The 16,793-nt window shown below is 45.6% G+C and overlaps 3 protein-coding genes across 5 annotated transcripts; 1 reads left to right on the plus strand and 2 right to left on the minus strand.

Annotated features, from left to right (window-relative positions):
• Positions 1-1,347: 1,347 nt before the first annotated feature.
• On the minus strand, positions 1,348-6,359 carry LOC6569454 (probable ATP-dependent RNA helicase DDX46). Its single transcript, XM_032741323.2, has 5 exons — positions 6,157-6,359; positions 5,789-6,082; positions 3,872-5,423; positions 2,789-3,789; positions 1,348-2,728 (listed from the first exon to the last, which is right to left on the minus strand). Exons 1-5 carry the CDS (start codon positions 6,174-6,176, stop codon positions 1,540-1,542), a joined length of 4,056 nt encoding a protein of 1,351 aa, XP_032597214.1. The 5' UTR covers positions 6,177-6,359; the 3' UTR covers positions 1,348-1,539.
• Positions 6,360-6,717: 358 nt separating this feature from the next.
• On the plus strand, positions 6,718-8,273 carry LOC6569455 (p21-activated protein kinase-interacting protein 1-like). Its single transcript, XM_001995751.2, has 3 exons — positions 6,718-7,534; positions 7,604-7,680; positions 7,742-8,273. Exons 1-3 carry the CDS (start codon positions 6,776-6,778, stop codon positions 8,238-8,240), a joined length of 1,335 nt encoding a protein of 444 aa, XP_001995787.1. The 5' UTR covers positions 6,718-6,775; the 3' UTR covers positions 8,241-8,273.
• A 602-nt stretch (positions 8,274-8,875) lies between these two features.
• On the minus strand, positions 8,876-16,199 carry LOC6569456 (histone deacetylase 6). Of its 3 annotated transcripts, XM_032741467.2 has the most exons (9): positions 15,921-16,196; positions 14,602-14,862; positions 14,355-14,485; positions 14,104-14,287; positions 13,107-13,378; positions 11,553-12,999; positions 10,834-11,481; positions 10,205-10,292; positions 8,876-9,672 (listed from the first exon to the last, which is right to left on the minus strand). In XM_032741467.2, exons 1-9 carry the CDS (start codon positions 15,921-15,923, stop codon positions 9,320-9,322), a joined length of 3,387 nt encoding a protein of 1,128 aa, XP_032597358.1. In that variant the 5' UTR covers positions 15,924-16,196; the 3' UTR covers positions 8,876-9,319. The 3 variants fall into 3 exon arrangements, with proteins under 3 accessions (XP_032597358.1, XP_032597360.1, XP_032597359.1); XM_032741469.2 differs by lacking the exon at positions 10,205-10,292 and having other exon boundaries at positions 10,864-11,481; XM_032741468.2 differs by lacking the exon at positions 10,205-10,292 and having other exon boundaries at positions 9,604-9,672; positions 15,921-16,199.
• Between the last annotated feature and the right edge of the window lie 594 nt (positions 16,200-16,793).

Raw genomic sequence — 16,793 nt, forward strand, 5'->3', positions numbered from 1 at the left:
CATGAGTACTATAAGTGTATAAATATATATCGCATATATATATATATATATATATATATATATATATATAAAGTGTGAGAATGATTTTGAATGTTTAGCAGCCATAACAAAATCATGAGCAAGAAGCGAAAAAGCAAATTCAATAATAATTTTAAAATAAAAAAAATAGTTTTGTATTAAAAATAAAAAACCAAAAAAAAATTAAAACAAAAACGATAAAAATAACACAAAATACCAAAAAAAAAACACAAAAAAACATTGCCGACAAATTAGTGCATAAAACAAACCAATTTTTTTCAAGCGCATAATAATAATTATAATAATTATATTTATAATTATATATATATATATATAATTATAATATATATATAATTATAAAGCATAAGGAGAGAAATGTAATAATATGGTAATTGATAATGACACAAAAATGAAAAGCTCATAACTACATTTAAATTTAATTTTAGTAGTTTCTAGACACAAAATATTGTAGCATGAAAATCAATTGATAAGCGGACGGCGGGCGATAAATGCAGCTAAATAAGCTAAAACTCAAATATACAAAAAAAAAAAACCTATAAAAAATTAAAAACCAAACAAATATTTTAATTTTGTACAGCATACGTGAAAGATCTTTGAGAAATAAAAATGAATAAATTTCAATGGGTTTTACAACAGCGCAGCTGATTGGTGAGCTCATTTCTTGTTTATCGATAAATGTGATCGATTAAACATGAATTGAGAGTCAACTCAATCCATGAGCCTAGAAGGGGATCATCAAGGGAATCATGGTTGGGCAGTTACACCTTTCACCTCAATGCAAAATCTTTTAAGCATTTCCAAAAATATCCACAAATCGGTTAAAGAGATTTTTCAGATGACATATAGATATAGGTGCGTAAGTCCAATTACTATCGATATATGTAGGCCAATTTTAGTAATGCATGCGTATTTTAAATTCGCACTTTACTTATTTGACACTTCTTTGCCTTGGCCACTGATGGTTCAACGCTCGCTCCAATCAACGCTCTCGATTGTCAAGTGGATCCTGCCGAGTCCTGTGTGAGGGCCATTAACTGACCAAAGGACTTTCAAATTTCTAGTTTTGAGAACATAACACCAATTTCCCTTCGGTCTGCAAATTGTGGAGCATCTTTTGCTATTTTGGTTCTTTAAGCAGCCCGCCTAAAAGTATGCTTTACAAATTTCGACTTGGAGCAACTAGTTTGCACAACATATTTTATTCTTCAGCCTAAGGGTATGCTTTAAAATTCTACATTTAGTTAGACGTGCTGCAAATTCAAATAGAAATTAGTTTTGTGTGCGAAAAGACTCTTGAAGCGAACTACATTTATTGTTTGTATGTTTTGTTTATTGTTTATTGTTTCTTGAAACAAGATAGCATTGCATACGATGTTGTTCTGCGAGCATTGGCAACACTTAGCTACTATATATGTATTTATATCGTATAATCCTTGTGGGATTTATTATTATTAGTAGTAGTAGTAGTTTTTAGAATGCAACCCGAATTTACAGCTACTTCTAGACGACCTTGTAGCGTCCCTTGTTGAAGACATGATGGGCCGAGCTCAACTTGAGCAACTCCTCCTTGATGAGGCGCGTTATCTCCCGCTTGGCCTTCTGCACGGCCAGCTCGCTGCAGCTCTCGATGGCCAAATAGAGTTTACGCTCACCCTCTGGCGGATTTTTGCCCTGCGGCACATACGTGCCACGCACCGTCAGTCCTGCCTCCGAGTATTCGGAGATTTGGGCCAGCGCCTCCTTTGAGGTGACCTTCCAGCGTGCCTGCTGAGGGAAATCATTGATTTCCAGCTCCTCTTCGTATTTGGTAAACGAATTGCTATTGGTGCCCATCAGTGCCGCCATGCTCTCCTCAACCTCCTTGGGCTGATAGTTGAGCTTGTTGTTCAGCTTCGCCACCAGCTGTTCGACAACAGTGCGCGCCGTCAACATCGGTTGCCCACTTTGACCCGGCTGACCCTTCATTAGCGAATCCGCTGCAACAGCGGCGGCTGCCGCCGATTGATTGGCCTTGGTGTCCAGATTGCGGCTGCTGCTTATCTTGGAGGCCAGTCGCTTGGCCAGCTCCAGTTTGTCGGAGCCGACTGTCGATGCTGAGGCCAACTGCTGTTGTTGTTGCTGTTGCTGCAGCAACTGTTGCTGCTGCTGTTGTTGTTGCTGTTGCAATTGCTGCTGCTGCTGTTGCAACTGCTGCTGCTGTTGTTGTTGCTGCTGCAGCTGCTGCTGCTGCTGCTGCTGCTGGGTGAGCTGTAGTTGATTTGTGCCGCCAGTGGCAGATGTGGCCAACGATTGACCACTGCCAGCCAGCGTCGAGGTATCCTTAACGGTTCGCTTGGCGGCAAAGATTTGCTCGATCTGCTGATCGATATCCTGTTCAATGTCCTCCTCATCATCGGAATCGGCCAGGCCGAGAGCGGCCTTCTGCAGTTTCTTGCTCTCCTTGACCGCATTGAATTCCTGCTCATCGAATTTGAAGCCTTTGCCACTGAAACCGCCACCGGTGTGCACCGTCTTCCCCTCCGCCTCCTGGGCGGCCTTGTAGTCCGTCCACAGCGTTTGCAGCTCCGGCGGTATTAGTGTGCCGGACAGATCAAAGGCACGTATCACATCGCCCGCATAACGTGCCTGCTCCGGCGTTATAAACGTAAACGCACAGCCCTTGTTCCCGGCGCGACCAGTGCGTCCACACCTGCATAGGATAACATAACATAATCTGCATAAATATATACATATATATGATCGAGCTCACCTGTGCACATAGTCCTCGTAGTGATTGGGCACATCGTAGTTGACGACCAGAATGAGATCCTTGACATCGAGACCGCGTGCCGCCACCGAGGTGGCAATCAGCAGACGCACCTTGCCCGACTTGAAGTCAATGATGGTCGAATCGCGATCGAACTGATCGATGCCACCGTGTAGGCTCATGCACGGATACGATGCCCTCATCAGATCACGCAGCAATATGTCGGCATTCTCCTGCTTATCGACAAAGACAATGATGCTGCCCGTCTCCTGGTAGATGCCCAACAGTTCCAATAGCTTGAAGAACTTGGCCTCATCGTTCAGTATAACCACATGCTGTTCGACATCCTTGCAGACCACCGATCGTCCGCCGACAATTACCTCCACCGGTTTTTTGAGTATCCGTCGAGCGAGTGCCTCCATTTGTCGGGGAAATGTGGCACTGAACATCACCGTTTGTCGATCCGGTCGGACATTGTCGATAATGCGCATCACTTGCGGCTCAAAGCCCATGTCGAACATGCGATCGGCCTCATCGAGCACCACATACGTGACCCGTCTCAAGTTGGTCACCCGGCCGGAGTTTGCCGCCAGCATATCAATCATGCGTCCCGGCGTGCAAACAATAATCTCAGCGCCACGTTTCAATTCCGCTATCTGCTCGGAGATGCCAGTGCCGCCATAAACACAAACCGGTCGCAGACCCAGCGAGCGACTGAATCGACGAATGTCCTTGCCAATTTGCATGCAGAGTTCGCGTGTCGGTGCCATTATGATGGCAATGGCGCCATCGCCATCCTCCAGCGTTGGCTGATCCAAGATGTGACGAAACATGGGCAGAATGAAGGCCAACGTTTTGCCACTGCCCGTTTTGGCAATGCCAATCAGATCTCGGCCAGACATTATGGCGGGTATCGCTTGGCACTGAATCGGTGTTGGCTTCTCAAAGCCCAGTTTCCGCAACACATCCATTTCCTTCTTGCTAACGCCACATTGCGCCCACGTCTAACAAAGAGACAGAAACAGAAAAAGAATTAAAGTGGCAAATTGTGGTTAATTGATTGATTGATTGATTGATTAAGCGTACCTTGATGGGCTTGGGGCAGCCCTTGCCCTTGACTTGAACACCCTCGAGATCGGTGCGATACTTGTCCACCTCGGAGTTGGTCATGCGTCCCAATTCGGGCACCTCCACGTAGAAATTCTTACGGAATGGCGCATAGCTGACCGATGAATGATCGATTTTGGCCAACTCTTTGCGATGCTTCATCGCCAGATTGACGGCCGTGTCGCGTATATCCTCCAGCTCATCCTCACTCGAATACTCCAGACTATCCATATTCTGTTCGATTAGTTCGCCCTTCTTCACCTGGGTCGTCTTCTTTTTGGCCACGCCCGTCAGAATGACGACGCCCTGCGCTTTTGGCGGCGGCGTCACAAAATGATTGACGCGTCGCATCTCCTTGTTGACCTCCTGCATGTAGGCATCCAGTGGATCCATGTCATCCTCATCATCAACATTATTCTCCGGCTTCGTCGTCGTTGTCGTCGTCGTCGTCGTCGCCGTCGTCTTTGTCGCTGTTGTTTCGGTTTCCATTGGCGCCGCTGCGGCGGCAGTTGGAGTTGCCTCCGCCAACTGTTCCTTGCTAGTCTCCTTTTCTTTGACAGCAGCAGGAGTTGCAGCAGCAGTTGCAGCAGCAGTTGTAGCGCCAGCAGGAGCAGCAGTTGGAGCAGCAGTTGCTGCTGCTGCCTCTTTTGCTGGCGATGTAATTACCATGTTGAGCACCCGACTGAATGTGGGACGCTTCAGTGGAGAAAACTTGGACTCGACGAGATCATCATCGAATCGCTTGCGTATGCTAAGGAATTTCGATGGTGGCGAATCGGGCTCCTCCTTGTTCCCGTCCATTTCAGTTGTGCCCGCATCTGGCGACACATTGTTGTCCTCCTCCTCGGACTCATCCTCGAGACTCCATTTCTTGATCGTTGTCGTCGTAGCCGTTCCGCTTTCCGTTCCCGTCTCCATGCCCGTACCCTTTGTCATTCCCGCACCCGTTCCCGTTCCCGTTCCGATGCCCGTGGTTGCCATCATTGTTGTTGTTGTTGCCGTGGTTGTTGTTGCTGTTGTTGGCTTGCCGGTTGCATCGCGCTGCTTGCCGGCTTCCTGTTCGCGCTGCTTGCGCTCAGCACGCCAACGTTCGATGCGTTCGCGTCGCTTGATCATCTCCTGTTCGAGACGACGCTGCTGCTCCTCCTTGTCAATCTCCACCTCCTCCTCGTCGGCCTCCGCATCCGCTTCCGCCTCGCCATTTGTCGAGCTGCTCGACGACGAGCCAACGGGTATGATGAGTGTCGCTATCGGCGCCACTGGACGACGTGTCGTTGTCTCCCGTTCTCGTTCTCGTTCCCGTTCCCGATCTCGTTCACGTTCTCTTTCACGTTCCTTGTCCCTATCCCGTTCCCGTTCCCGTTCTCTTTCCCGATCTCGATCACGTTCTCGTTCCCTTTCTCTCTCCCGTTGCTCCCGCTGTCGCTCGCGCTCGCGTTCCCTATCCTTTTCACGCTCCCGCTGCTCTCGCTCCTTCTCCTTCTCCTTGTCCTTATCCTTCTCCTTGTCCCGTTCTCGCTCCAGCTGGCGTCTGCAATAGATGAAATATTTTTAATTGAGAAAATTGATAGACTGAGACAAAGATTATATACACATAGCTGGACAACAATTAGTAATCTTAATGACAATCGCAAGTCTCATCGAATATTTGTTAAAACGAGTTGCATAAAATTTGGAAAACTTTTTCCAAGATCAAGCAGAAATTGAACGATCAATGTCCAATTGATCTGAGAACTTCTTTACAAATTAAAGGCTAAATAAATATCGAGTCAAGTTAATTAACTATGCTAAACGATGCTTGTCACCAAGTTATTGCTTCGGCACACCTATCTTACTGTCCAGATGTATATATATATATATATATATACATGTGTACTACTCGTGTTGATTGCTTACTTTTCCTTGTCGTAATCCTTGGAGCGGGATCGTTTGCGTCGCTTTGTATCGCGTGTGGAGCTCATCGGCTCCTTGGGCAGCTCCTTGGCACGCTTGCGTTCCTCGCGTGCAGCAGATCTGCTGCTGCTACTGCTGCTGTTGTTGTTGCTGTTATTGTTGCTGCTGCTGATTGTGCTGGGCAAGGAGCTGCTGCCATTTCTTGAGGATTCATTGCCGCTGCGTCCGCTGCGACTCTCATAGTGTCTGTCCCGCTCCCTCTCCCTGTCGCGCTCGCGTTCCCGATCCCGTCCACGCCTGTTATTAACAAATATATAGATTGATATTTTTTTATTAATTGCTTTTTTCTTTTGTGACTGTTTCAAACTTACCCAGAGGAACTTTTTGACATTTGAGTTTTGTCGGCGTCTCTTTATTTGACTCTTTTTTATTGAATAATGAGTGCAGCCAAAGTGTTACCAAATTGTCGCTTGTCGCTATTTATTTATGTTTGCTTTTAAACAATAATTATTTATTGTTTGCGCTGCTTGTCGCGGTTTATTTCTTGACTTAAATTCGGCAAATAAAACTGTAATCGTTTACCCAGCAGGGCTGCACAAACACTCACACACAACCAAGTTAACCAGGGCTGAGGAGAAAATGTGTCTGCGGCGTTGCCATATGGGCTAATCATCAACAAAATTTAGACAGCAAAACCTTGCACGAGTTATGCAGGCATCAATTGCGCAAAATATATTCAAATATAAAATCAATGAGTTAAGTAAAAATTGTAATCACAAATGGATGCCATCTAAATTTTCTCGATTCGTGAGCGAATAACACAAATGACATCGTTTTGACAATACTGCCACCTACTTAATAGCTTAAATATGGTGTTTGTTATCGATATATCGATATGGCCGCTCAGCTGTTATGTTGTTGCACGTGCTACGAGCCAAAAGCGTCTAAACAAAAATTTCTGTTGCTTGTTGCACAAAATAAGCAAAAGAAATGTCATTGCCGGCAATCGAGATAATTGTGGGCACCTACAGCGAATATCTGTTGGGCTACCAGCTGATCAGGCAGCGCGACGATAGCCAAGCACAATTAAAGCAAACATTTGCCGATAAATCGCATGCCGGCTCCATAAAATGTTTGGCCGCCAAGGGAAAATGGATCGCCAGCGGTGGCATCGATGATCGCATCTTCATATACGATATGGAGCGACGCAAACAGGCGCATATTCTGACCAATCACACGGGCACAATTAACACACTCGTCTTCGCATCGGACGCGACGCATCTGTTGTCGGGCGGCGCCGATGGCCACATGATTGCCACCCGTGTCGGCAGCTGGCGAATCGAGGGCGACTGGCCGAAGGCGCATAATCGCAAAGCGGTTAATCTGCTCGCCTGCCATCCCAGCAATCGTCTGGCCCTCTCCCTGGGCGCCGATCTCGTGTTGAACACATGGAATCTGATCAAGGGTCGCGTCGCATACCGCACCAATTTGCGGAGCAAACGAGAGCTGGGCACGGCACCCGACTGTCTGTCCTGGTCCACAACCGGTGAACATTTCACGCTCAGTGGCCCACTAGCTTTGGCCATTTTTGAGATACGCTCGGCCAGCATTGTGCGCCATATTAAGTTGCCAGCGAAAGCCATTTGTGTCGCCTGGCTGGATGCCTCCAATTGTTTGGCAGGCCTCGAAAACGGCAGCATTGCCTGGATCTCACTGGAGGAGGGGGGCGAGGAGGATCAGGAGCAGCATGTAATATATATATTTGTTGTAATCTGTTTGTTAATTGAAACTAATCTCAATCTTTCGACTGATTGACAGCCGCACATAATTGCAGCGCACGAGCAGCGCGTGAAGGCCATGTCCTGCCTGCAGGACACTCTGGTCACCATATCCAGGTGAGTGAGTGACTGAGAGAGAGAGAAAGACTGATTAATTAACTCCTTTAATCCCCCCCAGCTCGGGCGAGCTCAAAGTGTGGCAATTTCCAAGTGTGGCCGATAAAAAGCTGCAGCTGCTTGCCGAGGCCAACATCGATTGTCGTCCAACTTGTCTGGCACTGCTCGACTTACAACAGTGTGGCAAGCAGCAGCAGGAGCCGCAGCACGACAAACAGTTGCCAGAAAGTCGACTGGATTCGCGGCAGCCAAAGGAGCAGCAGCCAGCAATGGCAACAAGGCGTGGCTTTGTCTCCATAGAATTTGATCAGCAGGCTAAAGATGACGAGGAAAACAGTGAAAATTCACCAGTGAGTGCTGAAGAAGAGGCGGAGAGTGATGACGCGGAGAGTGATGACGCGGAGAGTGATGAAGAGGAGAGTGATGAAGTAGAGAGCGACGAGGAGGAGGATGAGCGGCAAGCACAGAAGCAACAACGTGTTACCAATCGCAAGCGTCAAGCGCCTCTCAAAAGTGCTCTAAAATCAAATAAGTCTAAAAAATCAAAGACAAACAAATAACAACAATCAAATTTTGCAGCATTTTGCATTTTTCCTACTTATTTTAAGATTTTGATCTGTTTTTTTTGTTTCCGTGTAAAAAAAATGTCTGCTGACTACAATACGAATATATATATATATATATATATATATATATATATTTATATTTGAGGCACATATCTTTTTTTTCCAAATGGTTAGTTCGGCATCAAAATTGTCAACAAAACTCAAAGAAAATTAGAAATGGAATAAAGAGAAAGCTTTTCGTTGTTTGCTTTGCACTGAAAATCGGCTCGCTATCTGTCTCACTCCAAAGAAAATAAAGAGGGAGCTTTGCGCTCTTTGCTTTTGTAATACCGTTAATCAGTTCACGGCAGAGATTTGTTTTGCTCTGTGGCCAACAACATAGTTTAATTCTATGCAAACCAGTATGGATTGCAATAATTTTTCTTTTGTTCACCATAATTTTTATCAGATCTTTCAGCAGTTGCTTCTTAAAAATAAACTGAGAGCACAAGTCTAATCGTAATAAATCAACAGCGATCAAGCAAGTTTCATGTAATCGTTGGAACGTGTTTGCAAGTGTTGTTCGTGTATGAAGCCATTGTCTGCAACATGAACCATAAATCGTAATTAAATAAATAACACAAGAGTTGTGCTTATGCCAAAAAATATAGCTTATTGCTCGTCGATTTTATTAGTTGGTATATAATCATAATATTAGTCAAGTAATGATCAAATGTGATAACAATTGTATTTTTTTTTTAGCTACTCAACAATGATAATACACATAATACATATATTTATATATACATATGATGTATCTATAAGTAAAATGCATACAATAATTAAGTAAGGGTCCACAAAACGTGTGAAAACCCAAAACAAACAATTAACAGCGTTTGCGAAGGTACACAAGGGGAGGAGGGAATGGGGGAGGGGGACTCTCATTGGGAGAGAAAATATTGTATGAGCTTTAGATAAATGCGCTCAAGCAGCGGCCACCAATGCTCCACGAGCAGCTGCAGCAGATGTCCAAGCGTCGGCGACAGCCTGCACATGTAAACCGTTAGCGCAGACAGCACACGCAACAACATGGGTCATGGCTCATTCCGCTCCGGATGCACTATGCAATAGCTGCTCTCAACATCATCATCATCATTGTCATCATTAGCATTATCATCACCGTCATCAAACTTGTCGAGATGCGACGCCATTGTGTTCTTATACGCATCGAGCTGGGGATGCTCGACGATTTTGGCGATATTGCACTCGCAACACCGAACGGACATGTCGCCAAGGCACAGCGCCAACGGATGTTTGTTGCGTTGGCAATGCTGTTCGATGTGGCCGTATGTGTGGGGACCGCAACCGATCTGATGACAGCTCAAACACAACCAATTCTCCACCGTTGATTCGCAGTCGCCGCACGCGCTCTTCTTCCCCCTTATTGCTGATGCCGCCATTATCAAAAAAACAAAATACGTAAGTAAATTTCAATTAGTATCGGGCATAATTCAGCACACAGCACACAGAGCAGAGCATTTTAACTGTCATCACAAAGCATAGCAAACATGCATAATATTTTCGCACATATTTATATGCCTTAAAGGGGAGCTAATGGAAAAAGTGTTGCTGTTCACTCGCACACGTGCAAGGAAGTGGGTTTCCATTCAACTAGAGAACGAACATGTCGCAGCAAGCTGCGCAAGATGTTCGACTGCGCAGCTGACAAAGAATCGAATCAATCGATCCTATTTTTGATTCAGTCAGCTTTTAATCGATTTGGCGGCTTTTTACATTGTATAACAAAGAAGCTAATATATATATATATACATGTATATACTGATAAAAAAAAAATCAAACAAAAATAAGTGATATTAAAAGCTATAAAAAAACGCCAATAAAAAGCTTTGTACAAAATTATTCATGCACATAATAACTGTAACGAGCGAGAAAAGAGAGAAAGTGAGGGATAAGCTTACATTTGGGAGCCTCCGCCGTGCGCAAAAGGCTCAAGTGTGGGCAGCTTTTGAGCGCACAAATTGTAAGCAATTCCTTTTGCTCGAGTGCCTGTACAAGCAAACAATTAAAGAGCTCAACAATTGGATGCAGTCAGAGAAAGAGAGTGATAGCAAAATATAAATATAGTGAGATGGAGTAGGGGAGGGGATGGGGGGAGTATTATATCTTCTCTGCCTGTTTGCAGCCTGGCACGCATCTCTATTCCAGCCGAATAATGAAGGAACTGCGCTCGCTGCTGGACACGATCCGATCTACGCCTGCCAAAATGACGCGTTGCCTTCGGTTCGACGCTCTCAGCACACGAAACCGCTCTCAGCACACGAAGCCGCTCAGCTGAGACGATTTTTCTTTGGGAGATTTGACGCCTTTATGTATTGCCTGCTAAATGGTTCGGATCGACGCTCTCAGTACACGAAGTCGTCCCGCTGAGCGAGCAGCGGTTTTTTTTTGATTTTTAGTCGATTTGACATCTCAACACTTGGTGGGTGGGGGGGTTAGTAGAGAGAGAGGGAGGCAGACAGAGAAAGGAAGGGAGAGAGAGATAATGGGAGACAGGATGCTCGACAATTGAATCAGAATTAAATCGTACCTCTGACGCATGTTTGATTTGCGTTTTTACCTTGACTTTGGGCTTGGTGCCGCTGGCCGAGATCTGCTGCTGGCCACCACCATCACCATCATCGTGGATATTAGCAGCGGGAACGGAAGCATCTCCATCACCCTGCGACGTGATATTTAGCTGCTCCAATGCGACAGCAAGAAAATCCTCATTGTTATTCTTCTCGCCCAGCGTGCTGCCTTGTGGCAGTTTGCTGTTGAACACCAGCGACTTCCAATGCTTGCGCTGCTGCTCCACACACAGCTGCAGCGTCTCCACACAGCTCTGGAACGCAACCGTTTGGGAGCCGAGCGCTGATGACGAGGATGATGCGGATGTGGACGAGATCGGCACTGGATCACCTAGCAGGGTCTTGGTGCACATGGTCATCGCATACGATATGGAATTGACATTGTAGCCACCCTCGAGGCACACAATGATCCGTCCGCCAGCTAATGCGGACAGCCAATGGGTGAAGAGGCCATAGCCCTCCGGTGTCACCTTGCAACCACCCAATGGATCACCGATAGCCGCATCGAAACCAGCCGAAACCAACACCAGCTGCGGATTAAACTCGTACGCAATGGGTAGGATTAGCTGCTGGAAGGCCAACGCATATTCCACATCGCCCATGCCCTTCTGCAAAAAGGATTGATGCAATCCACTCAATTAGAAATTGGAAGAGTTGATAATAGCTCATAAAAGCTCACCTTATTCCATGGGATGTTCACATTGAAGCCACATCCGGCATTTTTGCCACAAACATCGTAGTTGCCATCGGGTCCCTTGGGAAAGAAGGCGCCATTCTCGTAGCGATGGACACTAATGTAGAGGACCTTGGGATTGGACTCGAAGATGTGCTGGGTGCCATTGCCATGATGGACATCCCAGTCAACGATCAAGATGCGTTCCAATTGATATTCACGTATCGCATACTGTGCGGCAATTGCAACATTATTGAATATGCAAAAGCCATGCGGATGATCCGATTCGGCATGATGTCCCGGCGGACGGACATTGCAGATGCCACTGCGCGTCTCGCCGCGCATAACACTATCTACCGCCTGGAGTACGGCGCCGGCGGCGAGTGTGGCACAATCGAAGGTACTCGGATGTAGATAGACGGAATTGTAATCGGCACCCAATTGCTGCAATTCATCCGGTTTGCGTCCGGCCAGACGACGGACCGTATTCACATGGGCACGTGTATGGGCCAGGCACACCTCATCCGTTGTCGCTGTGCGCGGCTGCAGCGGCTTCATCCGTTCGACCAGCTGATAATCGGTGTGCATCTGATGGATCTGACGAATGCGCTGCGGCTGCTCCGGATGTGTGACATCGTGCAGATTGCAATGGAGCAGCATCTGTGCATCGTAGGCATAACACACTCGCATTGCCGGCACACCCAGCTGCGTTTCGGTGCGCAGCAGACGCAGACGTGCTGTGTTGCTTGCCACAACTGTGGCACTCAGCTGGACGGAGGTGCCACGCGTCGGATACCGTTGATCGACGGCCGGCACTGTTTGTATCGGTCCGCCCAGCCAGATGCGTTGAACGCAATGCAATTGTTGCGCTCCATCGGTTGCATCCATTGCGCCATGCTGCAGCTGCTCCAATTCGCCGGGTGTATAGGTCTGTTGCAGCTGCAGGCAGCGCCAGTACGGCCGATGCACGTAGATGCAGTTGAGCAGCGCCGTACGCAACTCTGGGCTGGGCAATAGCAGCGGCTCCACCAGCGCCGGACACGGATCGCCCAGCAGAGCACGCAGCGTGAGAGCAGCACCCTCGGACAATGAGTCGACACAGTAGCCACCCTCGAGGATGACAGCGATGCGTGCGTTGGCCAACGGCAGCAACGGATTGAGTAAATGTGGATAACAGGCGGGCGTCACTTCCATCTCGCCCTCGGGACAACCCAAGGCCGCATCATAGCCGGCCGATACAAGTATCAGCTCCGGCTGAAACTCAAGGGCGACGGGCACGAGCAGCTGCTGGAAGATGGCCAGATAATCACCGTTGCCCATGCCTTTCGCATTGAGCGGCACATTGAAATTGTAACCGGTGCCGGCGCCAGAGCCAATCGCATGAAAATCCGATTCTGGCAAATTGGGCCAGAAGCTGCCATGCTCGTAACGATGTATCGAGAAATACAAAACCCTATCACACAGAGAGTAAGAGAGAGAGAAAGAGAGAGATAGAGAGTGAGAGAGAGCGCATGTTGAGCAGTGAAGATTAAGCGATATGTATGGGAATATGCGGCTCACCTGGGATCATTGTAGAAGAAACGCTGTGTGCCCTGGCCATGATGGACATCGTAGTCGATGATCAGGATGCGCTGCAGCTGATAGGCATCGATGGCATGCTGGGCAGCCAAGGCAACATTATTGAAATAGCAATAGCCATTAAATTCTGATTTCATCGCATGATGACCAGGCGGCCGGATAATGGCCATGCCGTTCTGTGCCTTGCCCAGCAGCAGTTGATCCACAAGCTCAATGGTCGAGCCGCTGGCCAAAAGCGATAGCTTAAACGTGGACTAAATGTGTGGGTAGGAAATCAGAGAGGGGAGCATTTGTTAATCTGAACTTAAAACAGATCATGTAATATAAATATATGTATATGTATGTGGGATTTATGATGTATATATATATTTATACAAAGGCAATTGAGACTATCTAATCTGACTATGGACTACGAATACAGCGTCTGTAAAATATAATCTGTCCCATCTGTAGTGTTATAAACTTATATGCACAGATGTAGTCTCTACTATCTGATCCGGAATACAATACAATATACAATTATAATTTGAGAATTATCTGTAGCTTATATTATACATATGTATATATGCAAATGTAGATGAGACTTGAACTGATCTGACTATCGGAATACAAAACCTGTATTTGCAGCACACACATGAATATATACTATATATTGTTCTACACTATATAATCTGGCCATGGAAATACATTAGCATACATTTACAGGATTTATACACATAGAGAAACGTAGTTTATATTATCTAATCTAATATATTCTCACAATTCTTACGCTTGGCTGATTTTCAGAGATTACAAGCTATATATATATATATATGTATACGTATATGTTCTACAGATACCACAATTGTTTTGGTTATTGTTTTTTGTTTTTTTCTTTTCTCCCACATCTTATCAAATGCATACATTATTGAAGAATTATGGGAATGCGTAGTATGTGGAAAGGTTATCAGGTTGTCTTCAAAGAGCTCCCTTCACTTACCGGATGTATAAAGATCGCATCATAATGGGAGCTCAGTTCCTCCAGTGCCTCATCATTTTGAACGCCAGATGTTTGCTCCAAGCGTTCGTAATGCTCCATCGAGTGCAGCTTGAGGATCTCCTCCTTTGTGGCCAGACGCGATTTTAGCTGCAGACAACGATCCACCAGTTTCAGCTCCCGACAACTGTGCAAGCAAAGAGTATCTATATTATATATATATATATATAGTGTATAGTATATAGTATATATACCGTTCCATTGTGCGCGTAAAGCGCTCGGGTCTCTCCTGATGCGTTTCATCCCAGAGGCAGCGATGCTCGCTCATTGAGTCATCATAGATGAGCGCTGTTGCCCCACGCTGCATATTCTTAGCATTCATGGCCTGCAGCCGAGTGGTGGTAGATTAATAATATGTGATTAATGTGATTATATATATATATATATATATACATATATACACACATATATATATGTATGCACAGACACACATTTACTCACATTCTGAAAAATGTCCACCACTGGATCTGTAGACTGGGCTTTCAGCATGTTGCGCGCTCGACGTTTCGCCTCCTGAAGCGCTGGACTCGGTTTGCGAGAAGCGCAGCTGCTGCTGCTGTTGCTGCTCAGCGCAATCGCTGCATTTGTCGCCGTCGCTGTCGCCGTTGACGCCGTTGAGTTGAGCGTTGATTTTGACTTAAGCATTGCGCGTGTTTGAATCTTTGCCTGCTGTGCGCCGCGTCGCGTTACAATCGGTGAGCTCTGTCAGCGAGAGAGAGAGATAGAGAGAGAGATATAGATATAGAGATAGAGAGAGAGAGAGAGAGAGAGAGAGAGAGAGAGAGAGAGAGAGAGATATAGATATAGAGATAGAGAGAGAGGGAGATAGATAGAGATAGAGAGGGAGATATATTCATATACATACGTATAGATAGAGCGTGTGTGTGTGTGTGAGAGAGGGAGAGACAAAAATAAATAATAATAAACAAAGATAATAACGACTCTTTTCGAGCTTTTCACTAACTGAAATTTAATATATATACATTTTTTTTTGCTTGAAATCTGGACTTAGTTTTGGCAGTAACAAGTTTAAAACCTAACCCTATGCCATCTATATGATATAGTCCGATCTGATCCGGCTGGCGTAAATTGTCAGCTGCATCAAGAAAGTTTAGAAACTGAGAGACATCTACTAAACCACCAAAGTAAAATATCAATAATAAAGTAACGTTTGCTTATTTTTGATTGCTTAAGTTGCGCTTATCGAGTAGCCACTGTATTTAGTACAAGCTGCCTGTTGATTCACAAAGTTTGCTTGGATTCTATTCAGGTGATTCGCTTAGCGAGAATACTCTTATTTTACACACACACACACACACAGACATACACAATTTAATTAAAACGGACTAGTTAATTAGAACAGCTGGTTTAAACGCCGAAAATGCTTTAACAGAGTTGTGTGCGCATAATTAATTGACACTCGTAACTGGTTACTTGAACAACAATGACTACAATATGTAAAATATATATATGAACTATATATTTATATATATATAACCGTTGGCCACCAACCAAATCAGCGCGTTAACTGAACTGATTTGCTGTGTGGTGCAAAGTGTTAATCGCAATGCCGACGCCGGCAGAGACGGCAACGGCGAGCTGAGCTCTGACTGCGACTGCGAGCTGAGACTGTGTGGGTGTTGTTGCTATTATTGTTATTGTTGTTGTTGTTGTTGTTAAGCTTGCTTTTGCCAATGCCGCATTTGGTGTTGGTCGAAAAAGGCGCGCGACGACAACGACAACGTCAGCTGTGGACTTACCATTATTTCTATAGTATGTGTATGAAGATATATATGTATATATATCTATATGATGATGATGATGATGAAGCTTTAAGCTGATGCTGTGGGCGTCTCTCTTGCTTGCACTGATTGGCTCTGCTGCTGCTGCTGCTGCTCGTCTGTTTGGAGGTGGGCGCCCACAATGCGTGCGTTAATATGCGTGCGTGCTTGCGTGCGTGCGTGCGTTTGTTTTGGCTGCTCACGTTGCTGTTGTTGTTGTCGTTGCGTGTTAGGAGCAACTGAATTTTTTCACAGCACTTTATTGATTTGAGCTTAAGCTGTAATTTGTGACATATAATTACACGCCATACATATATATATATATGTACAGATATATATGCTTGTGCAGGAGTCGTCTTGCCTTAGTTATTAAGTATAGTATATTCGCTATCTCGCTCGCCTTCACGCTGCGTCAGTTTTAGTCCGTCCGTCCGCTGGTCCCGCCGACCCTCTGTCCCTCAATCTTCTGTCGCGCTTCAGTTGATTTTATGCTTTGAGCTTGTTGCTCTTGTTATAAATAATACCCAAGCTATGCCCATGAATTTCTTAGTGCGTTCGCTTTTCTATTGTTGCTTCTTTCAGAGCACAAAAAACACACAACAAAAAAATATGTTTGAACCAAAACAAAATAATAAACACTGTTCTTCACACACACATACACAAACACACACACACAAACAGAAAGTCGAGCGCACTGAAGACCGTCGAAGACGCCGATGGCTAAATGCAACGAAGATTGGCAGCAAAACCAGAGAACCAGAACCAGAATGTGATTCAAAGGCAAAGGCGGCGAGTGTAAATCAATGCGAGCGACGGTCGGTCGGTCGGTCGGACGGGCGGGCGGGTGTTTAA

Source organism: Drosophila grimshawi, unplaced genomic scaffold (genome assembly GCF_018153295.1).
Source record: "Drosophila grimshawi isolate 15287-2541.00 unplaced genomic scaffold, ASM1815329v1 contig_848, whole genome shotgun sequence".
Classification (NCBI taxonomy): domain Eukaryota; kingdom Metazoa; phylum Arthropoda; class Insecta; order Diptera; family Drosophilidae; genus Drosophila; species Drosophila grimshawi.

Excerpts from the sequence above, each read along its gene's own strand:
- LOC6569456 (XM_032741467.2), bottom strand. Across the intron at positions 13,000-13,106 it reads TTCTTCTACAATGATCCCAG|GGTTTTGTATTTCTCGATAC; the intron begins GTGAGCCGCATA and ends TCTGTGTGATAG. Across the intron at positions 10,293-10,833 it reads AAATCAAACATGCGTCAGAG|GCACTCGAGCAAAAGGAATT; the intron begins GTACGATTTAAT and ends TTGCTTGTACAG.
- LOC6569454 (XM_032741323.2), bottom strand. The coding sequence starts at position 6,176 with ATGTCAAAAAGTTCCTCTGG. Across the intron at positions 5,424-5,788 it reads AAGGATTACGACAAGGAAAA|ACGCCAGCTGGAGCGAGAAC; the intron begins GTAAGCAATCAA and ends CATCTATTGCAG. Across the intron at positions 2,729-2,788 it reads TACGAGGACTATGTGCACAG|GTGTGGACGCACTGGTCGCG; the intron begins GTGAGCTCGATC and ends TATCCTATGCAG.
- LOC6569455 (XM_001995751.2), top strand. The coding sequence starts at position 6,776 with ATGTCATTGCCGGCAATCGAGATAATTGTGGGCACCTACAGCGAATAT. Across the intron at positions 7,535-7,603 it reads AGGAGGATCAGGAGCAGCAT|CCGCACATAATTGCAGCGCA; the intron begins GTAATATATATA and ends ACTGATTGACAG. Across the intron at positions 7,681-7,741 it reads ACTCTGGTCACCATATCCAG|CTCGGGCGAGCTCAAAGTGT; the intron begins GTGAGTGAGTGA and ends AATCCCCCCCAG.